The sequence below is a fragment of the Pecten maximus genome, chromosome 11 (assembly GCF_902652985.1).
Source record: "Pecten maximus chromosome 11, xPecMax1.1, whole genome shotgun sequence".
Lineage (NCBI taxonomy): Eukaryota > Metazoa > Mollusca > Bivalvia > Pectinida > Pectinidae > Pecten > Pecten maximus.
Window position 1 is genome coordinate 3,236,609 of NC_047025.1, and position 15,060 is coordinate 3,251,668.

General features: G+C 41.1%; 1 protein-coding gene across 4 annotated transcripts in view; it reads left to right on the forward strand.

Moving 5' to 3' along the window:
* The window catches only part of LOC117337419, a 79,042-nt gene extending 65,811 nt beyond the window's left edge, over positions 1 to 13,231 (forward strand). For all 4 annotated transcript variants that reach the window (XM_033898400.1, XM_033898399.1, XM_033898398.1 and 1 more), the window contains one exon: positions 4,785 to 13,231. In XM_033898400.1, the coding sequence (XP_033754291.1) occupies positions 4,829 to 13,081 (8,253 nt within the window). In that variant the 5' untranslated portion in view covers positions 4,785 to 4,828 and the 3' untranslated portion in view covers positions 13,082 to 13,231. The remainder of the gene's footprint in view (positions 1 to 4,784) is intronic.
* The last annotated feature ends 1,829 nt before the right edge of the window (positions 13,232 to 15,060 follow it).

Genomic DNA, 15,060 nt, shown 5'->3' on the forward strand with positions numbered 1-15,060 from the left:
AAGACTTGATGGATTGTTATGATCAAAAGCAGCAGCTAAGATAGATGGTTATGATGTGAAAAATATTAATGCATTCCTCGATTTACCATTACATTGTAACAGTTTGTGTCTTAATGTATACCTACATAGATATACTTGTTTTGTTTATATGTATGTCGGATTTATGATTATAAGATACATTGTATACCCTTATACATTGTATATGTCCTTATACATAGATATACATTGTATATATATCCTTATACATATAGATACATTGTATATATATCCTTATACATATAGATACATTGTATATATCCTTATACATATAGATACATTGTATATATCCTTATACATATAGATACATTGTATACCCTACATATAGATACATTGTATATATCCTTATAAATATAGATACATTGTATATATCCTTATACATATAGATACATTGTATATATCCTTATACATATAGATACATTGTATATATCCTTATACATATATACATTGTATCCTTATACATATAGATACATTGTATATATCCTTATACATGTAGATACATTGTAAATGTCCTGTATGTGGGATTTAAACCCTAATATTATAAGATACATTGTATATCCTAGGTTATACCTATGTAAGATACATTGTAATTGTCCTGTATGTGGTATTTATAAGATACATTGTATACCCTTATACATATATATAGATACATCATAAATGTACTTTACGTATGAGGGATTTATAAGATACATTGTATACCCTTATACATATATATAGATACATCGTAAATGTACTTTACGTATGAGGGATTTATAAGATAGATTGTAAATGTACTGTATGTGGTATTTATAAGATACATTGTATACCCTTATACATATATATAGATACATCGTAAATGTACTGTATGAGGGATTTATAAGATAGATTGTAAATGTACTGTATGAGGGATTTATAATTTCAGATACATTTGGTATACCCAACATAGATACATGGTAATTTTCCTGTATTTCTGATGAAACAGTCACTTACATTAATGCCTGTTCTCGGCGAGGAAGAATTTTGCTTCTAGCACTATGTTGTAAAGTGTTTTATGGGCAATACCTTTTTTTACCTGAGAGTTTTAAACATTAAAAAAAAATGTTACAAAGAAAATGTTGACATACTGATGAGCTAGACTATGTTTTAAAAGTACAATATACCTTTCGGCTTTCACCAAATGGTTCTCTATGTGTGACTGTTATAAAAATCAACTCAGATTCTCGGAATAAGTCCTCATATGTAATGATAGTCACTAAACCCATTGTAACAAAACCATTTCATTTTAAATAAGGACTTTAATGTCTGTTTTTCATGTACATCAGCCTAGCGGGCCGTTTTGCAGACAGTCATAGTTAAGTTATAAGTGGGCGGTGATGATCGACCAATTGACTTCAGTATATAAAGACCTAACACATGTTGTCATGCCATTATCTGTAGAGTCCAATGTGTTTCATATTTTTCCATTTTCTAAAACCAGTATAATAATGGTGGTCCGTGGCTTTGTCAGGGCCTGACATTTCAACAGCTGGTGCCAAATTGATAGAACTTATCACTGGCTGTGCTTGCTGCCAGTACTGATGGAGACCAGCATCATTTCGAGAATTATTCAATTGGTGACAATTAGTGAAAGGAAGTCACATGTTGCACTATTTGAATGCTGGTCCCGTAAAGCAACTCTCCATAATGTCACAGCAGTGCCCCATAGTTCCAGCTTGCAGTTCAAACCCGCAGTGTTGTACGAGCTGTGTCAAATTTGTGATGACGATAGCATAGCTCTGTGAAGTATCTGGGCATTTCTCTTTGTTTTCTGTTCTTATGGGGGGAAAAAGTTGCAGAAAATTTAGATATCCTGATTTTAAAAGGTTCTGAAAAAAAATTACAGAAATTTAGATATCCTAATATAAAAGGTTCTGAAAAATTACGGAAATGCAGATTTCCTGATTTTAACAGGTTCTTAAAAAGTTATAGAAATGTAGATATCCTGATTTCAAAAGGTCCTTAAAAATTACAGAAATGTAGGTATCCCGATTTTAAAAGGTTCTTAGAATTACAAAAAAAGTTCTTAAAAATCACAAAAAATATAGATATCCTGATTTAATTTGACAGGTACTTAAATTTAAAAATTTACTAATCACGGTGACTAGTCTATAACCACAGATATTCCTTTGTATTATAATGTCGACGTCATTTTGGTAATTTAACAATGTAAGAAGATAAATCGGACTATAGATAAATAAGTTAAACATGAGACATGTACAGTAACTGGACGCCCGGACTGTTGCATGTAGAAACACAATCAGTACAGATTTAGCCAGTACCGTGCCATCTGGTGGAAAGTCATAATGATGAAACTCCCGGGGATATTTTCTGGAGGCTTACATCTCTTAGATCAGATTTTAGTTGTGTATAGTTTCCATTATGAAAGGTGAAATTAAAATGACTTTACTGACAGAATGACGATGTCCATAAATATGTAAATAATCTCCCGAGTCTTAAACAAGTTACACTGATTTTGAGGTAATTTTATGGGATGAGTTCTGTAGAAAAAATGCTCTACCTGATGTTGTCAATTGACATTTAAAAGAATTGGAGGCGCCAGTTGAAAGTGGTGTTCATTGTGACAGATAGCCATGGATTTTTATGTTAGGATGCCGCATTACCAGGATATGAGTAATGTTAGGTTTTCTGTGAACCTGGAGGGAGTGGAAACCACATCTCCATACACTTATTGTTGATCGTTTGAACTTTATATTCCATAGTGAAGACACTGTCTATAGAGGACATTTTATAGGACACTGTAGAGGACACTGTTTATAGAGGTCACTGTCTATAGAGGGCACTGTCTGTAGAGGACACTGTCTATAGAGGGCACTGTCTGTAGAGGACATTTTATAGGACACTGTAGAGGACACTGTTTATAGAGGTCACTGTCTATATAGGGCACTCTCTACAAATGTTACTGTCTATAGAGGGTACTGTCTAGAGGGTACTGTCTATAGAGGACACTGTCTATAGAGGGTACTGTCTATAGAGGACACTGTCTATAGAGGACACTGTCTGTAGATGTTACTGTCTATAGAGGACACTGTCTGTAGATGTTACTGTCTATAGAGGGTACTGTCTATAGAGGGTACTGTCTATAGAGGACACTGTCTATAGAGGTTACTGTCTGTAGAGGGCACTGTCTGTAGAGGGCACTGTCTATAGAGGACACTGTCTATAGAGGGCACTGTCTATAGAGGACACTGTCTATAGAGGACACTGTCTATAGAGGGTACTGCTTGTAGAGGGCACTGTCTGTAGAGGACACTGTCTGTAGAGGGTACTGTCTATAGAGAGCACTGTCTGTAGAGGGCACTGTCTATAGAGGTCATTGTCTACAGAGGTCACTGTCTATAGAGGACATTTTACATGGCACTGTAGAGGACACTGTTTATATAGAAAACTGTCTATATAGGGTACTGTCTATAGATGTTACTGTCTATAGATGTTACTGTCTATAAATGTTACTGTCTATAGAGGGTACTGTCTATAGATGTTACTGTCTATAGAGGACACTGTCTATAGAGGACACTGTCTATAGAAGACATTGTCTATATATGTTACTGTCTATAGAGGACATTGTCTATAGAGGACACTGTCTGTAGAGGTTATTGTCAATAGAGGACACTGTCTATAGAGGACACTGTCTATAGAGGGTACTGTCTATAGAGGACACTGTCTATAGAGGGTACTGTCTACAAATGTTACTGTCTATAGAGGTTACTGTCTACAAATGTTACTGTCTATAGAGGACACTGTCTACAAATGTTACTGTCTATAGAGGATACTGTCTACAAATGTTACTGTCTATAGAGGACACTGTCTATAGAGGGTACTGTCTACAAATGTTACGGTCTATAGAGGTTACTGTCTGTAGAGGTTACTGTCTATAGAGGTTACTGTCTATAGAAGACACTGTCTATAGAGGACACTGTCTATAGAGGACATTGTCTATAGAGGACACTGTCTATAGAGGTTACGGTCTATAGAGGTTACTGTCTATAGAGGACATTGTCTATAGAGGGTACTGTCTATAGAGGACACTGTCTATAGAGGACACTGTCTATAGAGGGTACTGTCTATAGATGTTACTGTCTATAGAGGACACTGTCTGTAGAGGTTACTGTCTATAGAGGACACTGTCTATAGAGGACATTGTCTATAGAGGGCACTGTCTGTAGAGGACACTGTCTATAGAGGACACTGTCTATAGAGGGCACTGTCTATAGAGGACACTGTTTAAAGGACATTGTCTGCAGGGGAAACTTTCTACAAGGACAATGTCCAAAACTTCAACACTATTTATAATAAACACCTTTGAACAATATCACTGTATATAATGATCACTGTGTATAGTGCCATGTTGACTACACTTAATGAAATAATTATAATCTCCTTAAGTTGAGTTTTCATTGGAATAGCCCATACACAATATATCTCCTCTTAACAAGTTAGATCTCATTCCGTAGATTCTTGTGAGTGCGACATATCACATTGTACGTTTTCCACTTATCTGATATAATGTGAAGCACAAGTGATTTCTCTGATTTCTTACCATATTCACAGTGAAGCTGGTATCCAATGTCAGTTGTTTGACTTTGGTTAGGTCTTCAGTTCCTTCCCCCAATATTCAACCTGCTCCTCATGTACATTATGAATTGTTTTAGTGCGTATGAATAATGGCCTTACCTTATGATTAATGTTTTGTTTAATTTCGTATTTTTCAGGCCACCTCCGGCGAGCTCCAGAACAAATTTGAGGGAAAACAAATATGGCCGACGACGATGAAGGAGTGTGCACATCTGACTCGCATATAAAGACTAGAGGACGTACACGAATCTGTAAATCCTGTAGATTCACCTGCACAGACTCGAAGGAATTCCTAAATCACCAAGTGTATGCACATTCCCAGGACGGCGATCCAGATTTGTTGGCCTCTCTTGGAGGTCGACGTAAAAGTCAGAACTCTGTAAATAACCAACATACCAAGAAACCATTGACTCGATTAAGTTCTTCTTCTGATACCGCTGTGTCACCTTCAGAAAAAACTAACAGAAGTGAAAGGTATTCTAGTTCATCAACAGAAGTCACATCACCATCGGAGAAAACATCACAGGCTGGACGAACGATCGAAACAGACGATTTAGTTAATATCGAGATCGAAACCTCCGACTCTATGTCAGATATACACAAAGTTGGTGTAGACAGTAGAATCTCAGCCAATGAACACACAGTAGACGCTGAAAACAATAGTGACCTTGAAATGGATATCGACATGGAGGACAAGGTCAACGAACAGACGTACATCCTGAACCCCGAGGGGGAAGAACAAGAAGAGGAGGGGCGTCTGATCATTGCGGAAGACGAGCCGAAACATTCCAATCATGCCATCACACAACCAACACGGAGTGGTAATATACAAAATCGGACATATGTATGTAACCTGTGTGAATTCAGCTCCACAAGTGCCAAGATATTCCTACATCACCAAAAGGATAGCCATAATTTAGACATTACTATCTACGAATGTGACATTTGTGAATACGCTACGAAATATAAGCAGAAGCTCCCTCGTCACAGGAAGTTACACTTCACGGGGAAGGAAAACGGTGGAATGATGAGTGGATCCGACCTCGACAGCAGCTTTGGCGAGAAAAGTTTCCACACAGATGATCGCGACCTCGAGATCAGGGAACACTTGGGTGATGATGATGATGAGGAGGAGGTTTATGACGAAGAAGAGGAGGAGGAGGAGGCAGCGCTCCCTGTTATCGCTGATAACAATATTAGTGAAATCGTACAAGGTGAAAAGAAAAAACGAAAAACTAGACAGGAAGTCGACCCCGCCAAGTACTTCGAAGTTTTAGACGAAACAGGAGTCAAATATGCCTGTTCCAAATGTGGCAATGTTTACAAATGGCGTAAGTCTCTCAACAAGCATTGGAAGGAAAAGCACTTCGGGGACCTCCCCGATACCAGCCGACCGCCCCCTGGTCTTGTCAAACTCAACACCATCAGTCATGTTAAATACAGGGTCCCCAGCTCTTTTGAAAACAACGGACGGATGTCCGTCTCGCCATCTGTAGGTAGCCACAAGGGTGGACGCTCCAACACTGCCACCCCTCAGAGTCTCCACGGATACCCAGGACACTCTGAGCCACAGGAAGAAATGCCCATGCCTTCAGCTTCCTCTGTTGTTATGCCTAAGTTCATTGGTCCATTCATCACTAACACGACTTCATATCCGGCCAATAAGGGGCCCGGTCATGCTCTGGTGGCAGCACTCCAAGGAGAGAAAGGCCGTCAATCTGCACACGGTTCAGACGGACATAGATCATCCTCTGGGTCACGCCAGACTGAGCAGCCGTTAGACTTCTCGGTCAAGAAGGAGCTTGATGTCAACAGGAATATCTCTGAGGAGTCGTACACTAATATCAAATCGGAGCCGCAATGGAACGAGTATACGGATGAAAACGGGGAGAATACTAATATGTCAAACAAGATGCATTTACCAGTCACTATTGAGAAGCAAGAGAGCCAGCCGATCCTTCAGTGTTCCAGGTGTGGGTTTGTTGCCAAAACCCTCGTCGACTACAGTTCGCATATGACTCTACATTTGAACAAACGAGCATTCAAATGTGCAGAATGTCAAGAACATTTTAATGGAGTAGATGATTTAAACAAACATTTTGCTGAAGAACATTCTGATAAAATTCATGAGCATAAAGAAGCCATCCAGAAAATACCACACGGCCTACAACAAACCTATCACCTTCTTAAGATGCCACTCAACGCCATAGGCTCCATGTCAACTCAGGAAATCGGCAATGGGGAACCAAAATTTCTCAAGTGCAGCATGTGTAGCTTTGTAGCCAAGTGGCCTGCAGAGTTACAGAAGCATGCCGTGTCCCATTCGGAGGAACGGCCGTTCGTGTGCATGGTGTGTGGCTCCACCTACAAGTGGAAATGGGATTTGGTGAAACATTTTGAGAAAAGCCACAGCACACTTCCTAATCCATATAAACGTCGTGAGCAAGGCGCTGGGGTCCCACCAGTTTCTGGTAATAGTACCAAGCAAGGGAATGGGACAAGTCCAACACAGTCCACCTCGGAGCGGTCATCGGAAACTCCTAACAGCATTTCCAGTTTGTACGAGATCTCCAGTGGGCAGGTATTGTCCAGCACTACGGCTGCTCTGCTGGACGCTGGAAGTCACAACATCCGTAAAATTCCTTTCACAAACTTGCGAGATGATATTGAACCTGTCAAAAAGAAACGGAGGCTTTCGGACACTGATTTGCCCCTACAGAATGGTCAGGATGATGATTCGCGAGACAGATACATGGGTGATATGGATGATAGGAGCCAAGAGCGTCCATCATCAGAGCCACTTGCTGGCCTGAACAACAAAGAGGATAGCCAAGATGCCTTCATGAGAAAACACCTACAACTCAACAGTGTAAAGTCCAACTCCACTCTCAAAGACATTCAAGACCTTATCCCTTCGGAGGATGAAAACTTACAGGACGAACTTTACAGCAAATTTGGGTTTAACTCTCCAGTTAGCAACGAAACACAAAAAGCTATGCTTGAAATAATGAAGAAGCGATTAGAGACTGGAACTCCTCCTGATAAAAATAAGTTGACCATGGATAAGACAGGAAAGGTAACTCCAAGTGATGTCCTTCTTCCCTACAGGTGCCCGAGGTGCGAGTACCGTGCACGATGGCCGTCGGAGATCACCCAGCATATGAAGAACCATTCTGACGAGAAACCTTACCACTGCCCCCGCTGTAGCTACAAGTCTAAGTGGAAGTGGGATGTGGTCAAACACCTGAAGCGCTGTGGAGGAGGCACTATCCGTGATGTCATTGACACGAGCAAGGTGAAGAAAATGCCACCCCCTAATGTTACTGTGATGCCACAGGGGAATCTACAACAGCAGACACCCCAGCCTGTCAACTTCATCATGAACTCTCCCATGGAAGATTCCAAGGAGGAAGAGGGGCTTCCGAATGGCGTGGCTAAACAAGCCATGGCTTACTATAAAAACATGGACATGAGTTCACAGTACGAAGACTATGAGGACGACTTCAGTCAGGATGATAATTCTGACTTGACCAACCAACAGCGACAACCTGTGTTCCGCAGTCTAATTAATCAGGGTATGTACCACTGTCTAGACTGTCCGTTCATAGGCCACAGCCCGGCGGAACTCAGACGACATGCTGTCCTCCACTCAGAGAACAAACCGTTCACATGCACCATCTGTGGGTACAGCTCTCGCTGGAAATGTGATCTGAAAAAACACATCCGGACTTACGAACACTTTGATGTCAACGCTAGCAATAAACACAAGCAAGAATATACGACACCTATGTACTTACAGGACAAATTCAAACTGTCCAAACCCAGCAACATCCTGGAGCAAGAAGACGAGGACGAGGAGGACCGCACCCTGTACAAGTGTGACAGTTGTCTTTACGTCACCTATAAGAAATCATCTTACGATATTCACATTAAAATGCACGGGGATTCCAAGAAAGAAGAAGGCGGTTCTTCGGCTAAACTCCGATGTAAACAATGCGAGTATCAAGCCACGGATTTGTCTTCTTTCCTGCAACATAAGAAGACTCACAGCGCTACTCCACAACCGTCTCAGCCTGCTGAACAGGTGTCTAATCGTACGCTTCATCTCAAGCACCGTCGTAAACCAGTCCAGCAGTTCAAGTGTTCCAAATGTCCCTACACTTGTTTCAAGAGGTCCGGATTGTCCCTGCACGAAGCCATGCACGAGCCCAGAGGAGGCGAGGCCTTTATATGTCTGTACTGCGACTACAATGTGTATAGTAAAAACCTCGTCCTCCAACATATGAGGCTGCATCCCGAGTTTGATGCGAAGGAATGCCAAGACTTCCTCAAGGACGATGACACGAGCGATTACAACGAAGATAATACTTCTAGAAGTAAAGATGACAACGAGGATTGTATGGTGATCGATGATATGGAGCAGGAAGATATGGAGAGAGAATATATGGAAAAATTCACGTCTACTTCAGAAAAATTCTTTGATAAAACAACACATTCAACTCAGAAGGAGACAGCTGTAACAAGTCAGAGTGAGGGATTGGACTTATCGGCTGGAGCCTTGGACCTTTCCTCAGTAACACAAGTGTCTGCTGCAAATCCACAACCATCATCTATATTTGGACGAGGAAATACAAATAACCGATTTCCCTGCGAATGGTGCCAAGCGATGTTTCCGAACGTAGTCACTGTCTATCAGCATGCACGCAGTGTGCATCCGTTTGAACTGCGGGCCCAGGAGATGGGAGAAAGTATGACACTCCCAACCAAAACTCCAGCGAGTAATGCTATGTCTGCCTTCAGTGCTAAAGTAGAGAAACCACAAAACGTATTTGGAAGTCACTCTCAGCCACCACAGAGTAGTTCTGTCCAGGCTCATCCCCGTGCTCCCACTCCACAGCCACATGGACCACGTCAGCTTCACTCCCAGCTCTTCAACCAAACCTTCATCCAACACCCCCGTTACCGCCCTATCGAACCAAAACCACATCAACAACAGCAGCAGCAACAACAGCAAAAACAGCAGCAACAGCATCATCATCATCAGCAACCACAGCCAAATATTCAAAACATTCCAAAACCAACAGTACCTGTAACTTCAAATCAGTCGACACTTCATCAGAGACTGCAAGAGATCTCTAACAAGGTGGCGCTTTCTGGTACATCTTCGTCATCTGTAACTCCCACACAGCCGAGGAGCCTTCCCAGCAGCCTCCCCAGCACGCCGTCGCCACAGCAATTGGCTCAGCAGCAACTACTGCAGCAACTCAAGGCCAAGAAGTCGACTAGTCCTCACAAGCGGGGACGATCGTTCCAGTGCACGAAGTGCTCCTTTACCGCTCCTAATGCTGTCACATATTTACGACACATCGAACGCCACGGCAGCAATTGTCGTCACACGTGCCGTTTCTGTGACTACAGCATAGACCGCCTGAACTTGCTCTACCAGCACATGAAGGGGACCCACAGCGACCTGTGGAGGGGCACACCAGAGGAAAAGATTAACCTCACGTCCAATGGTTCACGGCAGGAAAGTCGACACAAGATCTACCAAAACAATGATCACTCATTTGACAGCAACAGCATTGAGGGTGGTATGGATGAGTATTCGGACATGAAGGGCAGCGGAGGAGACGATAGTCTGAACTCCTCTATGACCAGTGCAGACTTCAACAACATGATGACTTCCAGGGAGGAAAACAAGCCAGTCATGGTATTAAAGGAGGAGACAACTTGGCGAGGCATTCCTGTACAAGTATGCACCATCAATGGCCGTAAAAACTACAAATGTCCCAAGTGTTCTTACGTTAGCAGCAACGCGGCCAACACTACGAACCACGTAAGACAGCACGGATCCAATAGAAAGTACAAGTGTGAGCAGTGCGACTACAGTGTGGACAATCTCAAACTGATCTACCATCACATGCAGTCTGTACACCCCTCGGAACCAAACTTTCTGGAAAAGACGGGCGGCAAACTGCCGTTTACTGTCGAATACGAGTATCTACCCGAGGAGAACAATAACTCTCTGCCATGGGGCGAGGAGGGCTTCTCCAACAGGAACAACAGGACGGATACAGTACAGCTGGCTAGCTGTAACAAATGTCCCTTCAAGACAAACTCCATGGAAAGTATCCAACACCACCAGGAGCAGCACGAGTATAATGGCCCACACAATTGTCAGATCTGTGACTTCAGTGTAGATAGCCAGACCGAGCTTGTCAAACATCTGTCTGTTCACCGCGAATCATACGAACCAGAAATCCTGGAGGATTATGAGGACGAGGCCGAATCGGAGGAATACAACCTGTACCGCGAGCACCAGAAACGCCAGCAACAGAAGGCTGGTAATATTGAGAGTGAGATGAACATGGAAGCTCCCACACATAAACTCACACAACAGTTCCTTAGAAATATCGTAAACAGGATGAAAAAGAACGGAGAAAGGCTTCGCTACAAATGTTCAAGGTGTCCGTACTTCAGCTTCTGTAAAAACAACATCATCAAACACAGACGACAGCACCTTGTCAAAAGTCAGTATGCTTGTCAAATGTGCGACTACAGTGCCACGCGGGCATTCCTTCTCACTCAACATATGAAGTTCCACAAGGAGGAGGAAGAGGAGATGGTTAAGGCACAGGAGGGTACACCCAAATCTGGCGGGACCTTTCAGGATGTGGTCCTTGACCCATTCGACAAGGAAGGCTGTAATCTACTCAAAAACATTGAAGCTCTGGATAACAAGATCGCAGAAAGGACAAACCTTACGCAGGACGAACAGAAAGATTTTGAAGATGAAGCATTGGACGAGATGGAATTCGGACCTCAGGATGAGAATATTGAGGATTTTGATGAGGAGGAAATGGCTGCCTTAGAACGGGCAGAATTTGAGGGGATAAACAATCCTAAAATGGATTCCAGTGTGGTGAAGGATGATACTGTGAAAGAAGGACAGGACTTGGAGACGATGAGTAATGGTTCAGACGACAGTCTGTCTGAAATTGACCCGTCTGCCCTACAGGAGCAGATTTCACTCAATATGTCTGCTACTGTCACAAACGGCGAGAAGATCCGCTACAACTGCTCGCTGTGTCCATACAAGTGTAATGCGCTGCGAAGCTTCAAATGCCACATCCACATGCATGGACTAAACAAGAAGTACATCTGCGACTTCTGTAACTGGAGCGCGGACCGACTAAACCTACTGTACCAGCACCGAAAGGTTCACACTGACGAACAGGGGTTTATTCTCAACCAGGAGGATATAGTCTTCCTCAATCGAGACTTTGCTCTAGAATCTAATGATAAAATGTCAAACAACATCATGGACTTCAATTTCCCCCCAAAAAAGGTCAACAACAACAACAACAACAACAATGCTGTACCACAGGATTTGGAGAAGAATGATCCTCGACGCATGTTTAACCGCAACTTCAGTGGCAAGAAGGTCTACACATGCAAACTATGTCCGTTCACATGCAATAACAAAAACACCTTCGACTACCACAAAAATCTTCATCGTATCAAGGCACGCTACCAGTGTTCGGAGTGTTCCTACAGTGTCGATCGCTGGAATCTCCTGTCTCAACATATGCAACTTCACCAAGGTAATGACTCGTTTGGACGAGGTCAAAGCCGATGTCCAAAATGTCCGTATTTCAACCTTAACTCACAACTCATGGAAGTACACCTACAGCTCCATGGTGCCGGGAAGGAGTTTGCTTGTAAGTTCTGTGACTACAGCGTAGATAAACAGTCAAACTTACTACAACACCAGAAAGTCCATCTCACTGATGAATCAGGCTGTTCGTCACCCCTAGTCAAACAGATGGACATGAAAAATTTTGAAGCAAGCAGTCCAGATATAATTGCTCCGCAGTTATACTTTAACTCACCAGAAAATGAGATTGATTCAGACAATGACAGTCTGGACGATACGGCCAGTGACCTGAAGTGTGATCGGTGCCCATATGGAACGCCGTCGAAAGACGAGTTAGCCGACCATGAACATCAACACAACATCCACTACAAGTTCACTTGTCCGTACTGTGACTACAGCTGTCCGGAGGAGTACGAGCTGGTCGACCACATCCAGCTCCATCTTCCGAGTACGAAGGTTGACCGTGATTTTGTTAAGTCCATTCTTGAAAAACAATCCAAAAGTGGCGACAAATCACTGGAGCGGCCAGAAGTTCCTGTGGTTAGCTTCAGAAAAGCACGAGAGACAGAAGTTGTAGGCGAACCAGATTCTACTACAACATCCCCACCTGGTCAACTCGGAGAGAAAAAGATGGCCGATGACGCTGAAAAAATGAAGGCGCCGAAGGAAAAAACTCGTACAAAAGTTTATGTGTGTCAGTACTGTGAACGAGAGTTTGAAGGCAAAAACTTGATGCTACAACACGAACGCCAACATCTTATAGGTTCCAAATACTAGTGACTTGATTATGTTTTTCTGACAGTGGAAGTGTGTGCTTCTATGTAACAGTGCCTTAGGTCATAATACATTGACATGTTTTGGGGTAGAAATTCTTACATGTCAAGCAGCTGTGAGAATATTGTACTTGGTATGTAGACAAAATCTGTGTAAGAACAATTCTGTTGTCTAAAGATGTGAACAATTCTGTCGTCTATAGATGTGAACAATTCTGTCATCTATAGATGAGAACAATTCAAGTGAATTAGAATACAAAGTCTCTGTAATGCAACATGAAAATGATAATGTTTCCTCAGTCTATACCATTTTTGGTGATAAAAGACACTTATTCAACGAGAGAGTCCGTATATAACATTTAACGTGATAAAAGACACTATCGACACCAGTCGTAACTTCTGAAATCATTCCTAACAGAGAACTGTGCAATTAAAGGGAGATAATTACACTTTCTTGGCCAAGTGTTTACAGTGGTGCTACAGGGAAAAACTTGTCTTGCCAGTCCAAGGGAGATAACTCCATGGATTTGCCTGTGTGTTCAGTCTGCTGTTTGTACCATTTTGCCTCAGAGGTGTTCAGGTGGCTTTGTATATATATATATATATATATTTCATTAGGTTCTGTTCAAGCCAGCAATATTTTTGGTATTTATGAGGTGCGGGCCTATACACAAGTCTTTCACTATGCTAGGGAGGTATAGATAATTCTGTACTGGGTTTTAACCTATTGCCATAAGCTAGGATACTGTCAAAGGTTTACACTGACCATATGTTATTTCAGAACATGTTTCATTGATACATTGCCATGTTCACAAGTTCATTGAAACATTTTTTATGAAAATATTTGTATAATAATTTGCCAGAACACACAACGCCTCAAACCTTGTAAATTTTTGCCTATATCGTCCCATTTTTGTTTTTTATCCTCCTCACCAATTCTGGTTTTATTTGTTTCATATTTTGTTTTTAATAGGCTCTCTTTGTAATTATTCAACCCTTGCTTTACTCATTAAGAACAATATTCAGACCAATGTACAAATTTTGGTTATTTTTTTGCTTTCATTCTATATTCTTCTATTATGTAAATACGATTTATATATATATATATATATAGTTGACGTCCATATAATCTACCTATATCAATATCTGCTGGCGACCATTCGAACACAAGAAGACATAAGTGCAATGTGAAATATATTTTTTCTGAATTTTTTAAAATGTACATATTTATCAGCCATTGTAATTGTTTTAGAATGAATTTTGAAATCCATTTTGTGTAGATTTTGTTCAACTTGTATATTCGATTATGAACAAATTTTTTGGATGAGTTGTAAATTGATGCATTTGTAGTATAATAAATAGGTTTGTGTTCTAATTATTCTGAACAGGCATTAAAACATTCATTACATTCACCAATAGCAGTATATTATGATGATGTTGTCATGACAACATTTTGTTGTATGCGACAACGATCTGTTGTACCTGGCGGTACTTGTTGTGCGTGTTGGTCTACCTAGCAATGCCAAATGTTGTACGGGACAATTATTTGTATTTATGTAAGAAAAATATGTGTTGTGTGTGAGAATATAGTCTATTTCACATTCCAATTTGAATTTTTTAATAGATATTATAACCACACTATGCAATGAAGTCCTAAGAAATGTTTTCAATACACTCAGCTAACTGAGGCTTTCATTAAATTTTTTTGTAAGGCTACAAATTAAATATTTTTGTCCCTATAGAAGGTTTGCTACCTAATATTGAATGAAAAGTGCCTTAAATATGATTTTTACTGTATTTTCATGAAGTCTTCCAGTACATAAACATATATATACCATACATGGTGCCTTTTGAAAGTGAATATTTTTGATGCCTTTTAAAACCTTGAGTGCCTTTTAAATTGCCTGTACATTTTCAAGATATAATTCTATCGAAGGTCAGTTGTAAAATTTATGATAACAGATCACGAGAAAGAAAACCTGT